General features: G+C 34.2%; 3 protein-coding genes and 1 pseudogene across 3 annotated transcripts; 1 reads left to right on the top strand and 3 right to left on the bottom strand.

The window, feature by feature from the left end:
* Positions 1-166: 166 nt before the first annotated feature.
* LOC121255894 (lysM domain-containing GPI-anchored protein 2) lies at positions 167-2,736 on the top strand. Its single transcript, XM_041156444.1, has 5 exons — positions 167-284; positions 457-1,230; positions 1,837-1,960; positions 2,059-2,249; positions 2,488-2,736. Exons 1-5 carry the CDS (start codon positions 278-280, stop codon positions 2,589-2,591), a joined length of 1,200 nt encoding a protein of 399 aa, XP_041012378.1. The 5' UTR covers positions 167-277; the 3' UTR covers positions 2,592-2,736.
* Positions 2,737-3,407: 671 nt separating this feature from the next.
* LOC121255818 (probable flavin-containing monooxygenase 1) lies at positions 3,408-6,253 on the bottom strand. Its single transcript, XM_041156349.1, has 5 exons — positions 5,770-6,253; positions 4,823-5,060; positions 4,567-4,742; positions 4,104-4,462; positions 3,408-3,976 (listed from the first exon to the last, which is right to left on the bottom strand). Exons 1-5 carry the CDS (start codon positions 6,205-6,207, stop codon positions 3,634-3,636), a joined length of 1,554 nt encoding a protein of 517 aa, XP_041012283.1. The 5' UTR covers positions 6,208-6,253; the 3' UTR covers positions 3,408-3,633.
* Positions 6,254-15,064: 8,811 nt separating this feature from the next.
* LOC121254364 lies at positions 15,065-17,525 on the bottom strand (annotated as a pseudogene).
* Positions 17,526-20,485: 2,960 nt separating this feature from the next.
* On the bottom strand, positions 20,486-23,525 carry LOC121256402 (cucurbitadienol 11-hydroxylase-like). The gene is made up of 9 exons (XM_041157197.1): positions 23,273-23,525; positions 22,685-23,015; positions 22,443-22,592; positions 22,105-22,353; positions 21,924-22,013; positions 21,484-21,562; positions 21,275-21,381; positions 21,045-21,172; positions 20,486-20,579 (listed from the first exon to the last, which is right to left on the bottom strand). Exons 1-9 carry the CDS (start codon positions 23,470-23,472, stop codon positions 20,486-20,488), a joined length of 1,428 nt encoding a protein of 475 aa, XP_041013131.1. The 5' UTR covers positions 23,473-23,525.
* Between the last annotated feature and the right edge of the window lie 1,876 nt (positions 23,526-25,401).

The raw sequence follows: 25,401 nt of genomic DNA, 5'->3' as shown, positions 1-25,401 counted from the left end.
TGGATGTAATAAGATAATTACGAATATAATAAATAATTTTTTAAGACCAACTTATAAAATCATGAAAAATTATGTCTAAAAGATGATGCAGAAACAGTGTTTTTGGGATCAACATGACTTTAGATGTTAGAACCCAACCCTTAGTGCACGTCAAACGAACGTAGTAGGAATCAAGTCTGTAATCAAGTCTGTGACGCAATTCCGAGTGCAAAAAGGCGACTTGTCCCACTTGCAATTTTGCAAGTCTTCCAATTCGGTCAAACAAGTGTCTGCATTTATGGGAGGAATAAATATGGATAAAAATTACTGTTGAGAATAATTATTTTACGCATATAATATAACATGATCTAGACTACATATTTTTTAAATTTAAAATAAAAAAATAAAAATTTAAAATCAGTCAATACAAAATATACACTGCTACAAAACTTCTCTTTGGCATTACTCTGATGGGAGCGCTCTCTCTCTTTCCCACCACAAATACCGGACAAACCCCACCTCTTCCTCCTCGTGATCTTCTTTCTTTTCTGCTACCGTACAAGAAAGCTCAGAGCTGGAGAGAGAGAGAGAGAGAGGGAGAGATGGGTTATGCTAAGGTGCTTCTGGGCGTGCTTTTAGTCACTGCTCTGGCGGCCACGTCGACGGCAGAGACGAAACTCAAGTGCAGTAAAGCAGGCGCTACGTGTACTGCCCTGATCGACTACGTGTCCCCGAACAATACCAACATCGCCGCCATCCAATCACTCTTCCAAGTGAAGAAGTTCCGGAACGTCCTCGGCGCAAACAACTTTCCCACCTCCACCCCATCCTACAGAAATGTGACCGCGAAGGAGAAGATCCGAATCCCCTTCACCTGCCTGTGCGCCAACGGGACGGGCGTGTCGAATCGAAAACCGGTATACAAGGTGCAAAAAGGCGACATCATGTACCATATCGCCGCTAACGTGTTCTCGGGTCTGGTATCGTCCCAGCAAATAGCGGACGTCAATAGGTTGCCGGATGCGAGCCTGATTAATCCGGGCCAGGAGCTGTGGATCCCACTGCCGTGCAGCTGCGATGAAGTGAACGGGGCTAAGGTCGTACATTATGGAATGGTGGTGGATAAAGGAAACACGGTGGAGGCGATAGCGGAGCAGTACGGGACCACTCCGGCTACACTTTTGACACTCAATAACATGACTGATCCCAAGCAGCTTCTGGCCGGCCAAGTCCTTGACATTCCTCTCCCAGGTTCCTTTTTTTTACCAAATAAAGATTAGGTTTTAGATATACATTTACCATTTGTTGATTATTGTGAAAAAAAAACTGCAAACATAATGATGACTGGGATAAAGAACATAAAATTATGAGATTAAAAAAATCAGGGATAATTAGTACCTTTTATTCACCGTGTAGGGATCGCCGGATCGGTGCTTTAAAATAAATAAATAAAGAAAAAGCCCAATTTTAAGAAGTCGTACTCGCACGGCCCACGCTGGGGGATATACGTACACGGAAGTGAGTACAGCTAGACTATAGTCAGTTCAGTAGGCCGACACGGTCCACACATCTATCTACTGTTGCCCTTAAATTGTTGTTACCTAAGACGACGTGGGTGGGTTCAACTATCTTTAGAGGATGTTTCTTATCCATCTATTTTGAGGATTGGTTTCATCGGAATCACTTCTATGTTTTGGGAAACTCCGTGTGTAACAACTTTTCCTGCCTGGAGATGCTCCTTTTTATCCAACTAATAAAACTTTACCACTCACTCTCATTTCTTTATTGATTTTTCCTCAACTTTATTTGATATTGTAGTCATTGCAATAAAGCTGATGCTCAAATGTTTGTTTGCAGCTTGTTCATCTAATGTAAACAGTAGCTCCTTGGACTACCCCTTCCTTCAGCTTGCAAATGGCACTTATGTCTACACTGCTTACAACTGTGTGAAGTGCAAATGTGACTCAGCCAACAACTATACGTAAGTTCAAAACTCAATGGTTCTTCATCATGTTGTGTTTTTCCCCCTCTTCTTGGTGGATTTTCCAGTTTCTAAGTTCCTCTTATTTCGCTTGTTAGACTGCAATGCGAGCCTTCTGGACTCAAACCAACCAACTGGACTACATGCCCTGCCATGCAATGTGAAGGTGCAGACAGTCTATCCATCGGTAACAAAACATCTTCCGGTTGTAACCAAACAAGCTGCGTCTATTCGGGTTTCACTAGCCAAGCCATTTTGACATCCCTTGTCACAGAGTCCATTTGTCCAGGTTGGTGCAATTCTCTAACTCTGTTGCACTATTTTTTTTTTTTTTTGTCCCAAGATTAGTGCATGATCCTACCATGCAGGCTAGGTTAAATTCATGATTCTGACATGTTTAATCCGCTAACCTTGTCAAATGGAAATGCTTACATGCGGTTCTTTTTTGTCATATGCAATTCTTTCCACTTGTATAGAATTATAACATTCAACTAAGACTCTTTTGCTTTTCATTGTTGGCAAAACAGCTCCTTCTGCTGCTTGGAAGATTGGTTTTCAAGGTTTGGGATGGAACTTCTTCCTTCTCATCTCAATTCAATTGATCTTCCTTTCTCTTCATCTTTCTCAGTAAGATGTATGTATTGTCTACGCTTTCATCAACTTCCTGTACGAGTATATAAGCATACAATTGTAATGTGGAGTACCTGTTTTGGCTGAATTTTGGTGTATTAGAATAAACATATTCCATCAGGCAGCAGATAATTGAAGTATTTTCCGATTGGAGAGTTGTCTCTTATAATATATTTTTTAATAAAATTAGCTTTAAGTTTTACTTAAATATGCGTTGAATACGTGTTAATTAGCAACTCGTGATTGTCACAATTTTCGTGATTACAGATACTAGATAAATATCTAAGGATGCTAGTATTGGTCATAATTCTGGTAAAATGATGTTTCGTTACTACTGTCATTGTGAGTTCGAGATTATACACTTCAAGTGAAAGAGAGGATACTTATCTTTTGTTTTTTTTTTTAATCGGCATCCGAATTTCCGATGTCCCGACAAAGTCCGAAATAATCACAGGTCGCACAAACACAATGCATCTCGGATAATTAAAAAAAAAAAAAAAAAAAAAAAAAAAATCTTCAATCCGAATGCGAAATTTTAAATCTATGATGTCCGGTTTTATATGGTTTGCTTTAAGACCACCACAGTACCCCCTAAGGTTAGAGTGGATCCTGATCGATTTATTACATACGATTGCGATGTATTAAGATAAAAATTAAGAATATCTTTGCAGTGATGAGTCTGGACTCTTGATTGGTCAAAATACTAATTATTTAATTAGAAAGTAACAGTTGGGAATTGAAAATATAAAGAATTAAGGAGAAATTACATTTAAGATTGATTAAAGGCATGTCCAAAGAAAATGCGTAGCCTTAATCGGATTTATTGTTCATATTATTACCAGAAATACAACCACAGTTGATCCACAACCAAAGTGATGAAATTATTGATTTTATTTTAAACACAAACACGAATTCTTTTGAATGAATAAACATGAAAAGCATGGAAATTCTCAGCAGTGACAGTGAATCCAATGATTCCAAAAGCATGCATGCACGCACGAACCAAGATAACTGGCAACTCAGGGTTCAGGAACCTCATCACTTCAAGAGGCTGCATAGTCCATTGGACCATAAGGCTCAAACAACTCAGCAATGAATCCTTTCTTTCTTTTGGGGTTCCATCCCATATCATTGCACAGCTGATCATTGTACCATATATGAAGAGCACCAATGCAGGATCTCTTGTAGTATTGCCCCGAGTATGTCTTCATGTATTCTTGCCACTCTGCCACATCTTTCTCCATATCTTTGATGCTGGGCAATCTGAATGTGCCGTCAAGAAGCTCGGCTAGCCATCGGCATCTCATCTCCGAGGTATACAAGTTTGAAACACTCTCTGAGAACCCAATTACTGCTAGTTGTGGAATTCTTGGATGAATGCATTCCCTGATACATTGCAACTATCATTTCCTTATTTTCAATTGTTACCTTCTCAATGCACGAGTGTTTTAGATTTACATCTTGTTTTGTCTATCATTGAATTATGATGTTTAGTTTAAAAAAAGGAACAAACCTGTAGAGGGGAACTGTTGTATTAGGGGATCCGGCAATATAGTCTTTAAAGGTGGAGGAGACAAATATGTCCTTGAGTTTTTTATCACCTCTGTATCCAGTAGCCAAAATAACCAAATCAATAGCCAGAGGATGTGTGTCGCCATTAACCAAAACACCCTGCTTGCAGAAGCTGAAGTTAGTAGCTTTTTTCAGAATGATGCTTCCTTCTTCGACTTTGTCATAGAACTTCTCTGGCACTGTGGAGATCAGACAAGAACTGATTTCTTGAAGGAAGCTATGTTTTGGTACCATTCCAAACTTTGCCAACCGAAGCTTCTTTTTTATATAGCTTTCAACGAATTTAGAAAATGCCCATCTCTGTTCCACAACAGAAGATCTCTGAGCTTCATCCTTATGATGAGAGTCGCGTATAAAGGTGAAGAGAAAGAGAGACAAAAGGCAATCAGTTCAAGGCTATTTACCACAGGAGAAAGGATTGTTGCCAGGAGACTTAGCAGGAAGCCTTCTCCAGGCTTATGAACCAATAACTCCGAGAAGCGGTTGAGATATAAATAACCAAGAGGCACACCCCATGGAAGATAATCAGGGACACTCCAATGCTCAGTCTTGTATAAAACAGTACAAGGATGTTCCCTGCCTGCAGATCAAGCACGATAAATAAATCTTACCATTTGACCTTATTTAGGTTGTAAAATAAGTGAGACTCAAGCTTCTTACCATTTGCTATTGAGCACTCCATAGCAATGTCCAAGGCAGATTTTTGCAACCCCACAACAGTGACTTGCTTCCCTTTGACAAATTCAGCTGCTCTTTGATAATCCATGGCAGCGTACTCCATGGAGTGGATTACCTTCCCATGAAATACTTCTGGACCTTGGTTGTCGGGGAATTCTGGGATGTTTGGAATGTCACTGAATCGTCCGATGCAGAGGATCACAAAGTCAACTTGGTACACCTGAAGAGTACATAATCATGAACGCATAGATTGCAAGTTTCCCTTTATTTATTTTTAGAAAATATCTCATCTCATTTAATCATTACAACTTTCTCAACTTTCAATACAAAATAAAATAAACAATTTAATTTTTTCATATTTTAAAATAAAAATAATATTAAAAAATATATTCTAACAATATTTTATTCAATTTTTTAATTTTAATTTCAATTCATCATCCTGCGAAAACAAACGAGCTTTCAAATTTAGGAAAATAAAAAGTGCCAAAGCAAAACATTCAGATTTCGAAATCCGTTTCCAAGAACTTGTTATTGTGAGTGTCACTAATTGATACATGGATTTCGTTGCAGTGACCTCGTCATTTCATACTCTTGATTTGTGAGTTTTTGTACTTATTTTGGATATTAGTAATCAAATATTCATAGGGTTGACTTCAGATTCGGTCGGAGTCCTGACCAGATCAATTGACAGTTCGTCCCAAGTTACAATCCTTGTCGTGAATGTCAATGAGAACCTGCGCTTGGCCTTAGAAGACAAGCAGATCTGTACTTTTCAAGTTAAAAATGGTAGAATCGAATTAATTGGTCTCTGTTCCCATTAAATCTCGGCCTCAACCTCAAGTTCAAGTGGGCTATAATTAATTATATAATAGAATCATGAAAAAACCTGAAACTCTGATACTTTACATGATAGATTTATGTATACAAACCTCAGTTGAAAGGCCAAGAGCATCTCCTGCTACAATTTTCCATTTCCCTTTAGAGCTGAATGGCTCACCAGCACTACTCCACATGCTCCATGAATGCATCTCTTCCTCGGAAGGGCCTTCATACTCGATGCTGACAACTTTGGTGTTGAACTTAACATGCCGAAGCAAATCAAAATGGCGAGCATAAGATTGAATATAATCCAAAACTTGATGTTGGTCAGGAAAATCTTCTTTCACAGAGGAAGGCCATGGAAAATCTGAGAACTGATATGCTGATTTCGGAGTTTGGAGCTTGGTGGTTTCCACGGTCTTTATCCAAACTCCTCCGATGCTGCTTTTGGCTTCGAAAACGATGGGATGGAAACCCTTTGACAAGGTGTACTTGCAAGCCAGGAGGCCACTGGTGCCGGCACCGATGATGGCCACCAGCCTCTCCATTGCTTTTGTGCTTAGTGTCTTTCTTTCCCCAGAGCAAACGGAGATATATATATTTTCGAAAGGAAAAAGAGTTTTGTTATGTACAAACAAGTTTGCATATTAATCTGCGTATTAATGTTGTTACCTTTATATTTTAAATTTAAATTAGCACTATTTTCAATAAAATCTACTTTTTAACCAATTATATTGAATTGATGCGCGTATTAGTGCACAGAATCGCTTACAATCAGATTTTTCCAAAAAAAAAATACTGTAAAAACAAAGGAATTTCTCAAACACATTTCACACATTGATGTGACTATTAGCGTACCATGTCTCTCCTCTTTTTTTTCTCTTTTTTTTTTCTCCCCTCTCTCATGCCCACCACCCCTGCCCTCTCTCTGTACTCTCTCTCCATGTCGGCCATGGTGATTGGGAACTACCTCAGGATGGGTAAAAGATGTTGTCGGTCCAAGTGGCACTGCCTGCATGGAGCTCACGGTAGCTCGCCGTGCACGTTGGGGCACATTTTTCACATTGTATGCGTGGTTGACCGCTGTGTGGCCGAGCACTGAGTCGACGACTTGCGTGGTGGACGGTTGCCATCCTTTGGCCTTCTGTGGTGGTCGGGATCTGAGCTGATGGCTTGCGTGGTCGACGTTTTTTGGCCGTCTGTGGTGGTCGAGAACCATCCCAAGAGGAAGAAAGAGAGAGCGAAATGGGGAGGATGTGAGAGGCACGGGAGAGGGGGGAGAAAAAGTGAAAAAAAAAACAAAAAAGAAAAAGTAAAAAAAGGAAGACGTGACACTAATAATGTGTTACATTAGTGTGTGTGATACCTATGTGTCTTTAGCAACCCTCTTCTTTAATAATATGACTAAATTATTCTAACCTAGGATTCTCTAACTAATATGAGTTGCAAGTTCAAAGTAACCGATCCTAGATCAATAAACACGATTGGTAAGTGTACGAGACAATGTTGATGTGGAAATTAGGGTTAGCATTAAATGACATTGAAGTTATATTACAAGTCAAATTGATACTTTAGTTTGGTTGCGGTTGTTTATATGAATATTAGGGATAAAAAAGGATGGTGATTAAATAGGGGTGTCAAATTGTGTTAACGGGTCATATTCGTATCGTGTCAAGACATGTATATTATACTATATAGGTTAATCCTAACCCGACCCGTTAAGCTTATCGTGTCAAAATCTCAAACCCTAACACGACACATTAACATAACGGGTCGTGTCGTGTCAACCCATTTTGACCTGTTTATGTAAATGAATTGAAACAGACCCAAAATTAACCTCTTTGATCTAGTTAAATTTAGGATAATTTTATATAAATGTTAAAATCACAATATCTATAAAAAATATAAAACTAACTACAAGTCTAAAATTACAATCCAAACAATAAAAATATCGAAATTAAAATCTCAACAATTTTATATTTAGGTATAAGGGTATAATTGTAACTTTAACTTTCTTAACGGGTCATAACGAGTTATAACGGGTCATAATGGGTTGACCCGTTAAGCTATTGTGTCTTAACGGGTCAACTTGTTTTGACCCGAACCCGTTAAGAGTAAACCCTAACCCGTTTTTATCGTATCGTGTTCGTGTTAGGTTAACGGGTCATGTCACATATTGCCACCCCTATAATTAAATGGATGATTCGTGCAAACTATCATATTGGATAAGGCAGCACGTGAGGCCATGTGCACCCACGACATAATGTTGACATTGCATGCATGGTGTTCGTTGAGAAGAACGAGGTTGAAGGTGCTGGGGAAAGGTAAATTCTATGACACCTTGCTTAGTTATGGTTTACATTATTTAGTGAAATACAAAACTTAATTTATGATTTACATATTGTTAACGTTGTGTTTTACACACATTTGGACTAAATTCCATCAACTAAGGTCTTCTACAGCGTGCCCTGCATAGAGGATAATATAATGCGGCTTTGAGAGGGCGGTCTCGGGACTAGAGAACCTTTGATGTCAAAGTAAGTAAGTGTTTTTGGAGTTTAGTAAATAAGTAAGAAAGTCTAGAGATTAGAGAGAGTTTTCTCGTATTTGAGATCAACTATTTATATCACAGATTTGAAGAATAAATCATGCCTGCTACTATGCAGTTCGGGTTCCTTGTGCTATTCATTTTGTCACAATCTTTAAATGTGGAGTGGCTCTGTAACGGCCCTATTAATATGGCGTGGCTTTGTGACGGCTTTATTAATGTGAAGTGCTGTCCGGGTGGCAGAGCCATTAATGCAGCATGGTTCTCCATCCTTCTCTTTTCACTCTGTCTTTCTTCTAGTTCGTTTATGCTTAATTTGTCAGTAGATTAATGACTCTCCACATGTTACGCCTGGCGTGTGGGCGGGCACTTGATGACTAGACACTACTCGAGAGACCTCAGGCTAACAAGTCTCATCCCTTGCTATGCCATCCTTCTTACAGGTTAGATACAGAGAATTCTCCTAGTGGGCCGGATTTGTGGCTTCTAGGCCTTTTTTTTTTGGGTGGGGGGGGAGGGGGGAGGGAATCCTTCTACATATATATTAACTTTAAAAAAAAAAAATCTTATATAGATTGTTTCCATAATTCAACCTTACATTTTAATTACGATATATGAAAAATTTAGACGTAAATAGGGGTGATATCGGTCCGGTCCAATCTTAAGCAGTTTTATGGACAGGACCGGACCTATTCGGTCCAGGGATTTTCCACCTTGGACCGGATCGAGTATATATAGGACCGGTCTAGTTCGATCCATTTCAATTTGGTCCGGTCCAGGGTTGGTCCATTCGGTCTGGACATGCCCCAAATGAGCTATTTAGCCCATCTAAATCTGGTTTTTTTTTTTTGCCCAATTTCAATTATTTTCAGCCCACTTCAAATTTTGTTAATTTTTTAGCTAAAAATACTAAAAAAAAAAAAAAACTTGATCTTGAAAAATACAATGATAAAAGAAAACAATAAATTTGTAATATGATTAATAAATCATTGTATTAGCCTATAAGCCTATTAGGTATATATAGTTATAACTTATAGTGATATTAATACTATACTATTATACATACATTATGCTATAATCCTAAAACTCTTATGATATATTAATATATACTAATACTATATATTATACTATTATAGACTATAGCGTTACTGTTACTACTACATATAAACTTATAGTGTGTGTGTATATATATATATATTATAATGATATAGTGATACTAATACTATATATTATATAATAATACATTGATATAAATTATTACTAATACTATTATTACTATATACTATATTAATAATTTAATACTGTATAAATACAGTAGACTTATAGACTTATAGTGATTTAGTTATAATTTATAATTATAGTTATAGACTATAGTGATTTAGTTTAGTTATAATTATATTGACGATGTTAATTATTACTTTATTACTAATTTAAAGTATGTTAATGCATAATGAGCCATTGAATTTGAGCCATATTCAATTTTTAACATTTTGTAAATGAAGCAATAAGCATAAATAATTTAATTATCCATACATATTACATGCATAATTGAGAAAAATACATACTTAACATACAATTATAAATTTATAGATTATACATATATTATAATTTATACTATAACTCTTAATACTTAATAGTATTAGTAATACATTAAAGAATATATTAATACATTGATACTAAATAGTAAATATATATAGTTATAGACTTATTGTGATTAGTTATTATGAATCATGATTAGTATAACTATATAATAGTATTAGTGTAAAGTATTAGACTATTAGTAATATAGTATAGCTATATATTAGTAAAATTAGTATAACTGTATAACTATATAGTCTATACTTAATTTATAATTATAATATAGTATACTTATATATTAGTTAGTGATAGGATTAGGTTAGATGAAAATTATTTAATTAATTATATATATATATTTTATTTACATTCAGTCCAATCTGATCTGGTCCGGTTCGAAAAATTCTGGACTGTGGACTGGATTGAATGAACTCGGTCCTAATCTTATCACTAACTAATATATAATTATAGTTACAATTATTTTTTATAATTTTTATATAATTATATTTTAAATTAAGAATATAGTTATAAAAATAAAATTACTTTACATAAATATCTTTATTTTAACACATAATTCTTTAAAAATTATAAAAAATAATTATACAAATGTCTGTTATTCTTTAATTTTTGTGTCGGCAAACTGGAAAAAACTCGTTAGTCGTGAGAACGTGCAGAACGAGTGCTCACAAAAAACAAAAATAAAAACAAGATTAAACAATGAAAAATAATGTTTGCTTATAGTTTTCTCATAAGGTTCTCCAACGAAGCCTTGGGCCATGCTCCACAAATCAAGAATTTTTAATTTTTTTTTAATATTTATGAACTTTTGGCGTAACTTCATTTCTAAATATTATCCAAAATATAAAGAAACCTTTCTATTTTTAGCATATCTGTCATCATATTGCTAAACATTTGTTATATTCGAACATGAACTGATTTGATTATATCGTTGAATTGAAAGCTGACATTTATGGATACGGCGTGATATTCAACCTTTTAATATACCCCAAAAAATAAAAATGAAAACGTACACGGAACAAACAATAACTATGATGCGATTGCGACGCCAGTCCGACTGACTTTTGTTCCTATTTTTTGATTGCTGCTTTCGGAAGTCGACAAGCCGATCCTGTTTCGGAAGTCGACACCCCATAAAAGGAAAAATCATTTTGTGTATTTATTTAAATAAAAAAACACAATATAAAAAAATAAACAAACAAAAATATCAAAAATGAAAACCCTAATTATGTATTACGAAAGAAGTGATCGTGTCTGCAGGCCGCCTCCCTGGCCCATCCATTAATCAGCTATCACATGCCGGTAGATATTCAATCGGAGAAGGTATCACGTGTCAGTAGATATTCATTGGGAGAAGTGATAGGTTGATAAGAGGCAGGCTATCCCGCTCCGTCCATGCGAGGCGAGGAGAGGATTTAGCGGGGCGGGGGGCCCACTCCATATATATATATATATTTTATTTATATATATTAATATATAAATAAATATATTATATATAAATATATATAATTTATTAAAAATTTAAAATTATATTCAAATCACTGGATTGATTTAATTTTTATATAAGAAGTTAAGATAATATAATAGTTATTCTTAAATAATGTGAGACTTAAATTGAAACATTGACATTTCAATCTAGCTATAGAATTAAAATCTAAACTCAAATCCTCCAATGGCTTATATTATTGGTGCTTTGCACTTTATTGTAGTGTTTGGTAATGCTAGATAAAATGATGAGTTATGTAAATTTTGTAGGCATCTAAACTTACAGCTCGAATTCTTGAGCCTTCGGTTTCAAAAATAAGAAAGAAGGTGGTGGGTTGGTGTTTAAAGTTGTTATCTCAAGGAGGGCGTCTCATTCTCCTTCGACATGTGCTTTCAAGTATGGTGATTCCACTTGCTGTTTTGAAGGTGCTTGGTATAACTTTATCTAAGATCAATTCTATTTTTTATTTGTATTTTTTTGGGTGAATCAAATGCAACTTAGAAGAAAATGGTATGCGTGGGCTAAAATGTGCACTTCTTTCATCGAGGGTGGGATAGGGCTGAGAGATTTTGCTGAGTTTCAGAGAGCATTGCATATGAAGTTTGCTTGGCGTTTTCTTGCTACCAATAATTTATGGTCCCAATTATTCAAAGCTAAATATGGCAAGAATGGTCACATGGTGCTGAGTGAAAGGAAGAGCACGAAGTCTAGGTTATGAAAATCGTTGCTGGACGTCCTTCCCGAAGTGGTGGATAACATGTAGGTGCGGGTTCGTGAAGGCACGGCTTCGTTTTGGTTTGATCAGAGGTTGGGTAGTGGTCCGCTGAGTGTCACTATGTTGAACATTGAGAATCCTAATCTTCAAATAAAAGACTGCTGGTTGAATGGTAAATGGGATGAAGATTTGCTTGAAGATCTGGTAGGACAAGTCAAAGCTTGGGAGATTATTCATGAGGTAGACGGGAGACGTGAAGGTGCGGATGTAATTATATGGAAGCCGAATGGTAATGGTTTATTCTCTTCGGCTAGTGCTTGGGACATAATTAGAGTGAGAAGGGAGAAGCTTCCATGGTTAGACTGGATTTGGCAGAAGCATCTACCCAGGAAAGACGTTGTTTGTATGTGGAAGGCCAGGTTTAATTGTTTACCTGTAGACAGTCGTATTTGTTCGATTGGCATTCCTCTGGTATCTTGGTGTGATTGTTGCGAGTCTAAGAGTAGAGAAACTTTAGACCATATTTTCTGCACTAGTGAGTTTGTGCAGGCAATTTGGAAGAAAGCTGCTTTGGATTGAGGGTTCGGTGCATGGAGTGTTGCTCATGGTGGGCTCGGGTAACAACGTGGTTTAGTTGTGTGAAGCGGTCATCATAGAGGGGAGTTTTAAACGGGCTAGTTCTGAGCCTTATTACGTGGAGGTTATGGGCACGGCAGTGTAAAGCCCGTATGAAGGGGTTCACTCTTCGATTGATTCGGTATGGATGAAGATTAAATTCTGGGTACGCCATGTCTCGAAAAATATTTCAAAGATAACCAGGTTGTCTTCTACAGACCGAAAATTGCTCAATGAGTTGGATGTGCCCATTGTTTCCATAAAACAGAGACCTCTGAGGTTAATCAAGTGGGTGAAGCCAGCCGCAGGTTGGGTTAAATTGAATATTAATGGGAGTTGCCGAGGGAATCCTAAAAATTGTGGCGGGGCTGAGGTCATTCGAGATTCTACTGGTAGTTTGATAGATGTTTTCTCATAATTCTATGGTTTTGGAACCAATAATGAATCTAGTTAAGAGCTTTGTCCATAGGTGTTAGATTTTGTAAATCGCTGGGTTTCCATAATGTTGAGATATAAAGCGACTCTGTTGTGGTTGTCAATTGGGTTATGCAAAGGTGTTGCACTGTCTGGTATTTGTGGAACTTTTGGGAGGTGTTACAGGAATCACTCACAAGTATGAATTTTAACATTTCGCATCAATTTAGGGAGGTGAATCAGGCAGCGGATTTTCTAGCAAGACAAGGGAAAAATGGAATCACACTCTCAGATATTTAGGAAATACTTCTCTTCCCTCCAAGATTAAGAGAGTGCTTTGACCAGGGGTGACAAATCGTGTTAATGGATCATGTTCGTGTCATGTCAAAATATATATATTATACTATATATGTCAACCCTAACCCGACCCGTTAAGCTTATCGTGTCAAAATCTCAAACCCTAACACGACCTGTTAACATAACGGGTCATGTCGTGTCAACCCGTTTATGTAAATCTGTTGAACATACCCGAAATTAACTTGTTTGATCTAGTTAAGTTTAACATAATTTTATATAAATTTTAAAATCTCAATATCTATAAAAAAAATATAAAACTAACTACAAGTCTAAAATTACAATCAAAATAATAAAAATATTAAAATTAAAATTTCAATAATTTTATTTTTAGGTATAAGGGTATAATTGTAACATTAATTTTCATAACGGGTCATAACGGGTTGATCCGTTATCAAACCGTTAAGCAATCGTGTCTTAATGGGTCAATTCGTTTTGATCCGAACCCGTTAAGACTAAACCTTAATCCGCTTTTATCGTGTCGTGTTCGTGTTAGATTAACGAGTCGTATCACATTTTACCATCTCTAACTTTGACTAGATAAGATTGGACTACCGTATGTCAGGCTTTAATTGTCTTATATTAGATGTTAATAGTTTTCTGGTTTTGGTGGGTCTTTTGTTGGTTTTGGTTGTTGTTGTTTTTTATTTATTTATATTTATTTTTTTTCAGATTTTGGACAATTGGGCTTTGGTTATTTGGGAAGTTTTTTTGTAAGTCCTCTTGGAATTGCGTGATATTCCTCAGTCATAAGTGAAATTTTTTTAATAAAATTAGATAGATGTCATTTTTGGATATGTGACTTTTATTTAAAAAAAAAATTATTAAAAAATTATTTCTTTATGTGGTCTCATATATATATATTTTTTTTAAAATAAATATATGATATTTATATACTTTATGACTATAAATATTATTCCTGTTATGTAAGTACTTCCCTTGCCAGATGGATAGGCTGATAGCTAGCAAAGAAATGTGAAAGGAGGGAAAAAAAAGTAGGATAAAGGTTGCTAAATTATAAGATGAAATCAATTTCGACAAGGCGGTGGTCCAGTATTTGGATGATGTGTTTCGAACCACGTTCTTCTTTTTTGTAATTATTATTATTATTATTTAAATGATAAGATCATGAAATCAATCGGATTAGGAGGCGGCCGTACGTGGACCAATATTTAATACTGCCAACTGACTCGCTGAATTGAATACAGCCAATTATATATTATATATAAGATATTCAATCTTCGTGATTGTCAACGAAGAAGCATATGAATCTTTACTATCAGTCCAAACAAACGAATTAAGCCCAAATTAAGAACTTTAATAGACATTTCATTGATGTATATATCCAAAAAAATTACAACATATAAATAACAGATGAAATTAAATGAAATTGAAAAGCATATGAAACATATAAACCCACAACCAAACGGCTCTTTAAGTCCTCTAGGGAGCCTGATGGCTTGATGCTATATAGCCCGACTAGTCTCCAAATACAAAACCTGATTCGAACCCCCACCTCCATTGTCAAAAAAAATAAAAAGAGTCCTCTAGCTAGGGACTCTTCAAAGTAAGATACATATTGCTTAAATAATTTATTGAGAATAAAACCACTAATTTGCATGTGTTTGTTTGATCAGCAATCTGATTGCTGTAAATTTAGTGCAGTAGTAGTACTGCTGATCAAGCTGCATGCTTCTCTGAGTTCTTTATTCTCAGGGCTTTCCTAAACTTCAAGATGGGAGTCCGGACAATGTCTCCTCCATCAATCTTTGTCCACCTATAACCAATTAACAAAAAAGAGAGAAAACAAAAAAGGGTATTAAAATAAGAACAAGTACCTTTGTCATGCCACCACCACAAATTAGGTCCCGGCAGTTGGTACGTACTTTCATGCATATCAAGCACAAATCTGGTATATTTTACCTGTATTTAGTAACCAAGACATGGAAGAAAAGGCAAAGGAACACCCTGCAGTACTCTGCGCCAGCACACTGTTTCATTCCCCCACCAAAAGGCATGAAATGCTTTGAGACCACATTTGCCTTGAGGTCCTATATTTTTATATGATATTGCAAATATAAAAAGAATGAGATAAATGGAAACAGTCAATGTTAATGTTCACTATGAGTAATTGATCATCAAGCACCTTCCAACGCTATGGGTTGAAAGCTAGAGGATCCTCGAATGTCTCGGGGTTCAATTGAAGTGCAGATGTAACAGCCAGGATAGTCCAGCCTGCTGGAATTGTATATCCGGCAGAAGAAAATTTATAAACATTTCATTACACTTAAAATCATGTACTTTCCGATAGAATCGATGGAACACTGTATATATATATATATATATTATTTGTATGATCATGTTTAATTACCATTCACTTGGAGATCTTTTTTTGCTCTTCGCATCAGTCCGGGTGCCACACTTCCCAGCCTAAGAGTTTCATTTATAACCTGCAATACTGGTAAAAAAACTTGGTAAATGCCAACGTCCATTATATGGAATATTATGAGTGGTCTGTAGAAGTAACTGACATATAGTGTGTAAGTCATCGATTTGTATTCTTCCCATGTGATTGGGGAATCCCAATTTGCTTTCCTTTCGAGAATTGCCTCATGCTCAGCCTGATTATTGAACTCAAATGTGAAAAACATGTATTTTTTTGTAAACATGCATGGTACTGTTCAAAGTTTGTAAAAGATATATATCTGTCACGTACAGTCAAGTCCTCTAACACAGTTGGGTTCTCAGCGAGCAGCTTGAAAGCTAATATTAGTGCTGATGAAAGTGAATCAAAACTAACAAAAAGTAGCCCAAACATTAGTTGAACCACAAAATCATCGGTTAGGAAGCTCTCAACTTTCATGTCTTCGATGAGATGATCAAGCACGTCTCGATGATTCGTCTCTTCAGATGAAGCGCGCCTCTTGTTTAGTACATCCAGCATGACGTTCAATGCCTTCTCATGGTCCTAAATAAGCTTAAGAGGTCCAATTATAGTCACATATGATATATCATGAATTGTAGAATACTGTGAGTGTTTCAAAATTTTAATTACCTCTAAACATTTATGGTAAGCAGTACCGGGAATGTTGACTGGGAAGGAGAGAAGACCCTTTGAGAAGTTGATATACTTCTCAGGTAAGTCTACTGAAGACTCTTCAGGGTCATAACTAAACATCTGCTTTGCACCAAAATGAAGAGCTATCCGTTTTTTGTGACCAAAGTGAGATGTTTTAGTCATGGCTAAAGAACAACATGCATGCATATTGCATTTGTAGAAATTATAAACCTATGTGCAATTTAGCATAGGAAGTAAAGAGAAAGAAGTTTACAGCTGCAGCAACGCGTTTCACTTCTATGGATTCCTGACTTGACCAAGTTCGTAGTGTGTCGGTAACCAGTTCTTCCAACTGAGATAGCAACCTTGTTCTGAGGCTCTCAGCACCAAAGTGGCCCAAAGCTAAGTTTCTCATATACTTGTGAGTGTAGGCACCATCTGGCCTATTCTCACCTTGTTTAAAGACCTTTGCAAACAAATCCAAGTACCATGATTCAACCAACTTCCCTTCTTGCTGTAAGACGAAATGGTTGAATTCGGGGTCCGCTGAAACCACAACAGGCCGTCCTGCGACACTAGTTCGAAACACTGGCCCAAATCTGAACAATATTGATAACAAACGATGGTCATTTTTTGCCATTTAAAGCAGAACTGGAATTAATGGTACTTTCTTGCTGCACGTACCTTTGCAATCTCTTTTTAATGAAAGGGGAAACATCTAAGGAATAACTTGGAATTATCAACTGAAGGGTCTCTCCAATGAGAGGGAGGCCCATGGAACCAGGAGGGAGGATTCCATCAATCTTGGGACTCCTCCGCTTTAATAACCAGTGAGTGATGCAGATTAGAAGCAATGCTACAACACACAATCCTGCAGTGGATATTGCTGATCAGTCTTTGTGAATATGGAAACAATGAAGCTGGTGGATGTAGATATAAGAGTGAGAACAAACTGCTTATGAAATGATAATGCAAGTGAAGGTTCTTAAAAGACCAGAGAGGATTAACAAGAATAAAACTTTGTGCAGTAGTGGGGCAAATGAGATAACAAAAATAGGAATAAAAATCCTTGCCAACGGCCATGACAAGTCCCGGGACAAAAAACGAGATGGAGTATAACTGAAATAAAAGCATACGGAAAACCACTTGGAACCTGGGAGCACTAATCGAGAGAGGGTATTTAAAATTATTGATTGGAATATTCCTATTGATTAGCATTGACTTGGACTGCAAGACTTGGGCCTTATTGCGGTCAAAATTCTCCTTAGCTTATTTTATTTTATTATTATAATTTTTTTAAATTCATACATAAAATATAATAAATTTTTTAAATTTTAAAATAATTTTTTTAAATTTTTATATAAAATATAATAAATAATTTAATTTTTATTTTACTATTTACAAACTATTTCAATTTATCTGACGTTATCTCCGAATCAAATCACTCCTAAAATACAAAGACAACAACACGAATCCCCATTTCAGTCACCATTCTCAATGTCGAAGTATTGAGTAAGAGAACATTTTACGCTTGTTTAATTTACTCCTATTGTTTCAAAACAAAAGAAAAAGAAAAAAAAAGACAACGCACAGAATTTTGCTTCTTTCTCAGATTACTTGTTCTAATTTAAAAAAAACACAATTTTCTTTTTTCTTAATTTTTTTAATATTAAAAAATTATTTTAAACTTTTACAATTTCTGGGTTTTTTTTATTTTTATTTTTATTTTTATAGTTTTAAATTCTTAACATTTCAGTTTCTTTATCAAGGATATATATGTGGGACAATGCTTGGGATCCCGCTACATGTTTTGCTCCATTTTTTTTTTAGTTTTTTTTTTTTTTTTAACTCAGTGATTAAAAAAATATTATTTAATAATATTATGAATTTTTTTATTTTTTAAAAATATTTGAAAGTGTTAAAAAAATGATGTAAAAGAAATTTTAAAAATTTATTATTTTTTTGAACGGCCAACAATCTTGCTATTTCGACTCAAGACATCCGACTATAATTCTAGTTTTATTGAAAGGTAAGATCAGTAGTGCTGTACGGCTGTACCTATCGAGGTTGGGTATCGATAAGGTCAAAAAAGTTTATTTTTTATTTTTTATTTTTACCATTCATTTTTTTATACCCTTAAACATTTAAAAAAAATAAAAATTTATAATATCATTAAAAAAAATATTTTCTTAATTATTAAGTAAAAAAAAATTAAAAAAAAAATTGTCAGGGATCGCGACAAAATGGTTGCTTCTAGTGCCTCGGTTATGCCTTTGACCACAACCGTTCAGTTCATGTGTTGAACGAGGACACGGAAGTAGCGGAAGTGAGAATCCAAATGTGCCTTTAACAACGACCTTTCATCCATTTATTGTACGATATCAAATTGTTTAATGTTGTCCCCTAAATAGCTTTGCTAAGAAACATGGGGCCCGGGCCATTTTACCATTTTCTTTTCTTGATTTTGAATCAGTTAGTCATTTTTATAGAATATCAATTTAATAATTAGTGTTTTTTTTTTTTTCATGTCTACTTGTTATTTAGATTTTATAATTATTGATGACTTAATATGATATCAAAGCAATGATTTAGTATTTGAAAAATGATAATAAGGTCTCGTTTAGATACAGAAACGGTTTCATCTCATTTCATATCATCTCATTATTATAATTTTTTTAAATTCTCATATAAAATAAAATAAATACTTTAATTTTTTTAAATCTTAAAATAATAATAATATTTTAATAATATTTTATTTAATTTTTAATTTTTATCTAAAATCATTTTATCTTATATCGCTATCCAAACGAGACCTAAATCTTTCAAGTTATGAATCAGTTCACCAATAGTTGACATTAAAGGGGAAAACCAAACATAATCTTTGACATGCTAACATGCTCATTTTCAACGCTAAAGATGAAAGTAATCACTTTGATTAATGTCGGCATCTCTCTCTTTTTCATTTTTTTTCTCTCCTTTAAACAAAAAGAGAACACTTTCATTCATTTGTATCAATATCCACTGTGACGGGAGAAAACCAAATACAGCAAAATAAAGAAAAATGGCAAACCAAAAGGATACCATCATCTAGACCTTACGTGGAAGCAATTAAGCCTCCAAAAGATGAAAAACACATGGTTTACAAAGAAATATTGTAAAATAAATTTATAAATTAACATGACTTGATATGATGTTTTAAATTATAAAGAAGATTTAATCATATTACATAAGGACTAGAAATGCTAAAAAAAAACCTTACATTACACATTTCCACCTAACCAATATGTGCAAATAGGTCGTGTTCGTGTCGTGTCAAGACATGTACATTATACTTAATAAGTCAATCTGAACATCCGTTAAAAAATTCGTGTCAAAATCTCAAACCTTAACACGACCTGTTACTGAATACAAAATAGATTGACACGATATGATACGACATGACACGATCTGAGCTGACCCAACCCGTTTCAACCCGTTTATGTTAATATGTTGAACAGACCCGTTTCAATCTATTTGACTTGATTGGTTTTATATAAATATTAAAATATAAACAACATGTATAAAAAAAAAAAAAAAAAACTAACAACAAGTCTAAAATTACAATCTAAACAATAAAAATACGACATTCAAATTTCAACAGTACCAAATATGATAAACACATAATTACACAAATATGACAAATATATATTGTAATAATATTAAAGTTACAATCCCAAATATGATAAACACACATTGTAAAATATTAATGTTACAATCCTAAATATGATATAAATGTAAAATCAACTTTCTTAGCTGGTCATAACAGCTTTACCCGTTTTAACCTGAACCCGTTAAGGCCAAATTCAAATCCGTTTTTATCGTGTCGTGTTCGTGTTTGATTAACGGGTCGTGTCACATATTTCTACCTCTAACTCACTTAACAGTATTATTAACAATATTATTTTGATGTGATTTATTATATTATAAAATTATTTTTAGTATAAAGTAAAATTTAATAAATTATATGAAATCACGTCAATTTTTAAAATTACTTTTACGTAATCTTAATTATTTTGCAATGAGAAATTAATGTGGATGCCGTCTGCAAACCAAAGGATAGGATTTCGAGCCATCTTTCCCCCCTTCACTTTTGTCCACCTATAAAAAATAAAAAATAAAATGGATTATTACGTTTTTCATCCATAAACTATCATTAATTTATTTTTCTCTTTGCACTTTAAATTACAGAAAATTTCAAATTTCCTATATTTTTCAACTTCAATTTGCAAAATAGAATTTAAATAAAAGAAACTTTGGTATTTTTTTTTTACAAAAATGCTTTAGTCACGAAAATATTTTATAAAAATAAACTCATAAACTGATGTGACTTGATATGATATATTTGATCATAAATTTTTATTATAAAGTAGATCTAACGTATCATATGAAATCATGTGAATTTATAAATTTATTTTTGTAGCTGTAGCACTTGTAATTTTTTTTTATTTTTTTTATGAAGGGATACATCTCATTGAAATATTGCAAAATGAATTATAAAATAGTTTATGAATATTATCATTCCTCAAAAGTTTGAAGGGTGAGTATTAGAAGGAGCATTTTTACCTATATTTGGTGACCAAGACGTGTAAAAAGGTAGCCAAGAAAGTTTTGGAATACTCTGCCCCTGCACATTGTCTAATTCCTCCTCCGAAAGGCATGAAGTTCTTAGATACAATTTGTGGTTCCAGATCCTGCTTCCATCATTTTTAAAGATAAAAAGAAAGTATCTCATGTCAAACAATCTGATTCCAACCAACAAACAGCAACTGGATTAAGATATGACACATACCCACCTGCCAACGCCATGGATTAAAAGCAAGTGGATCCTCGTACGTGTTTGGGTTCAGTTGGATAGCAGTATTAGCAAGCATGATGGTCCAACCGGCCGGAATTGTATATCCTGGATAACCATTAACCCCAATCATGCATTAATTACACTTTGTAACCCTTATTCAAAATATTCTCGTCGACAGCATTAATACATATATATGTATTATATTACCTTTGAATTCAATGTCTTTCAATGCTCTTCTTAGTAAACCAGGAATAACATTTCCCAACCTAAGAGCTTCATTTATCACCTGCAATCAATTTTCCACACGTTTATAAGAAAATTAGGATGTAGAATATGTTTTTTGTTTTGTTTTTTTGTTTTTATGTCAGGGAACTCCGGTCTTGTGTACCGTACTATCAGAAGTTTTCCTACACGAAACTGGTTAAATCGCTGACTTTTTACCAAAGTTGTGGCCTAAAAGACTGTTTGCACATATGAGGTGTTAAACCTTGAATCTTAAAGAGAGTGATATCTTAAGATCAAGACCTTCACCACTTAGGTCAATCCCTTAGATTGGAAAATATGTAGTTACTAATATTTAATGTGGTGACAAAATTATAAGAGATTTTAATCCAACAACCATAGAGAAAGAGCATGATGAGACTGACTTGAAAGGTAAAAGTCATCGACTTATATTCATGCCAAGTGAGCGTGGATTTTGGATCCTCTCTATTTTTGAGAATGGCCTCATGCTCAGCCTGATAAACACAAAACATCAGTACCGGTACACCATTGTCGTGCACATTGAAAGTAAAGATTGCAGGCTTAGAATTCGTTATGTCTACTTACAGTCAGCTGTAGTAGAACAGCAGGATGCTCCGCAAGTAGCTTGAGAGTCAAGGACAATGATGCAGAAATAGACTCGAAGCTTGCAAATAATAGCCCATACAATAAGTATATGATAAAATCTTGTGTCAAGAAACTCTCCTTATTCATGTCAGCAGTAATCTGATCAAGGAAATCTCCGCGATATTTCTCGGGCGACTTCATCCTCTCTTTTACTATATCCCTTAGCATATTCAATGCTTCTTTTTTGTCCTGAACAGAATCCAAGAATCTTTAAAACAAACGTATCAAAATCATCTCAAATAAGAAGTCTATCATTTTCTAATTATAACTTTGATTACCTTCAAGCATTTATGGTACGCAGTGCCAGGGATATTCAAGGGAAATGATATTAGACTGTCCAAGGTATATAAGAACTTCTCACTTATCTTCACAGCTGAGTTTTCAACATCGTAATCGAAACATTGCTTGGCAAAGAGATCAAATGTCATCTGAAAGACATATAATTATATCCGATTAATGCGTGTTTTCAGATTCTAAGCTATCAGAGAAGGTGTATAATGGGGAAGAAAATGGAACTCACAACTGAGGAGGCATGTTTCACTTCGACAGAAGGCAGACTTGACCATGTTTGAAGGGTTTTGTTGACAAATTCTTCGATTTGAGAAAGCAACTTTTCCTTGAGGCTGTCAGTACCAAAGTGATTCAATATAATACTTCTGGCGTACTTGTGAATGTGACCAGCTCTAGAAATAGTATTTTCATCTTCTAGGTTGAAGATCTCTGCAAATGAATCCAAATACCAGATGTGAACCAACCTCCCTTCTTGTTTAGCTAAGTAATGGTTGAACTCTACATCTGTTGATACTACCATAGGCTGGCCTGCCACGCTTGTTCGAAATATGGGTCCATATCTGAATAAGCATGTACAAGAAGAAGAAGAAAATCAGAGGATTGCATAATGATTGGCTATCTAATTACCGATCTCATGTGTAAAATTGCTTATCCAATACTTTCAGTGTAAATATATATCTATATATACACTATAGAGTGTGTATATATATATATATATATATTATACTAATTTGCTGTCAATATATAGTTTAAATCACTCAATTTATCTACAAGGGATTAAATAAATAGATAAAAGAGTAGCATATATATATGATACCTCTGAACTCTCTTCTTGATGAATGGATGGAGGTCTAGAGAGTAACTGGGAATGATCAATTGAAGGGACTCTCCGATAAGAGGAGGTCCCATGGAACCGGGAGGGAGTATTCCATTGCACTTTGGGTTCCTCCATTTGTTTATCCATCGAGTAAACCACACCACAATCACTCCCACAACACATAATCCAACTTTCCACATTTTGTATCACCTTTTAATTAGTAGCTACTTTGCTGATAGATCAGATCTCATTCTCCAATGATTCATGTGATACATATATATAGAAGTGGGGGGGGGGGGGGGGGGGGTAAATTGGATTCAAGAGTAATAGGGTGACTGAATTAATATTATTTTAATTTTATATATTTTACTACATATGAAAATTATTACGAATATTGGAGTCAGGAAAACGAAATTTAGGACGCTGACTTAGGGCCCGTTTGGATTGTAAGATGAGATGAGATGAGTTGAGATAGTTTGTGAATAGTAGTGAGATTATTAGTTAAAATTAGATAAGATGAGATGATTTTATCTCATCTCTGTATCCAAATGGGCCAATATTTTAATAAGTAATTTTTTTTATAATACAAAATAAAATCAGCGAGGTGCTTCAAGACAAAAATAAAAAATTATCGATGCGGATCAATTTAGAGATGCATGCATGGCAAACAAGAGCAAGATATATATATAGATGAAATGGACTCAAGTGATGATCGTGAAAAATATTATATATGAGGTTTAGAAAATGATTTTTTGTGACTGTAAAAAATTTTTTGAGTCTAAATTTAAGTTTTGATAAAAATTCAAATATTTTAAGAATTTGAATAAACATGGTTTAAGACTTTTCCTAATATAGATGGTTATTATAGGTTTTTGGTTGTGACATTGATATTTCTTTTGATTTCTTCCAAGCGAAACAAAGATTGTCTTTTGGAAAAACACAAACTCTCTCAAACTATCGCATAACTTTCAATTAATCCCAAATTATCAATTTCTTGATCAATCACCCTATAAACTATCAAGAAATTGTAATGTATTTCAACTTTTCCATAAAAGGACAAAATTGCTCCTAAAATTATCAAAAATAAAAAAATTAATAGGTGGTTAGATGATTGTAAATTGAGAACGTTAACGTGCAAGCTTGCCAATAAGAATAAAGGATTGGATTGGTTATTGTTGAAATTCGAGGCGATATTAAGTACTTCATTATTACACACCACCCTACATTTAATCAAGATGAGGATTTAAATTAAATCAGACGCAAACTGCGTTTAAAAGAATAGCATAATTTGACTTTATTAGAAAGTCCATGAATGCAAGCATTAATTATGCATGGAAGGTCGATCATTTTGGTCCTCGTGATAATAACAACCCATGCAGATTCTGCTGGACTTTTTAAGAGTTTGATAAACTGAAACATTTGCTTTTCAAACATTTAGATCTGATCCTACCAACAAAGTCTTGAAAATTAACCCCATTTCTGATCCTAAATATTAGTACGTATTTGAATATTAGATTGTAAAATTATTTTTATCAACAGATCATATAAAGTCGCGTTATTTTATAAGTTTACTTTTATATAATCTCTTTATATCTATATCTATTACCATGTCACTTTGTGATAATATATTTCCACAAGCTAAACTATATTTTCATTTTCTGTTGATCTAGAAATGAAAGTAATGACTTTGATTATTTTCTAGCTATGATTTAAACATTTTTGACAAAGAAAAAATTACTTTGCCCTCTCAATTATACTGCTCTATTTGATCGCATGATAATTTTTTTTTTTACTTAATGATTAAGGAAGTAATTTTAAATGTATTAAGATATTTTTTTTATTTTTCTAAAATATTTAAATATATAAAAAAATATGAAAAGGAAAAAAAAAAAAAAACCAAAAACAAAAAACCAAAAAGGGTAAACTTAAATAGGCTACTTTAAGGCTTTGTTTGGAAGTTAAATTCATCTCAACTCATCATTATAATTTTTTTAAATTTTAACACAAAATTTAATAAATAATTCAACTTTTTCAAATTTTAAAATAATAATAATATTAAAAAATAATATTCTAATAATATTTTATTATCTTAACTAAACTCAACTCAATTTAATTTAACATCTAAACGT

Source organism: Juglans microcarpa x Juglans regia, chromosome 3D (assembly GCF_004785595.1).
Source record: "Juglans microcarpa x Juglans regia isolate MS1-56 chromosome 3D, Jm3101_v1.0, whole genome shotgun sequence".
Lineage (NCBI taxonomy): Eukaryota > Viridiplantae > Streptophyta > Magnoliopsida > Fagales > Juglandaceae > Juglans > Juglans microcarpa x Juglans regia.
The sequence above is the reverse complement of the archived record's forward strand: the minus strand, read 5'-3'. Positions and strand labels throughout refer to the sequence as shown.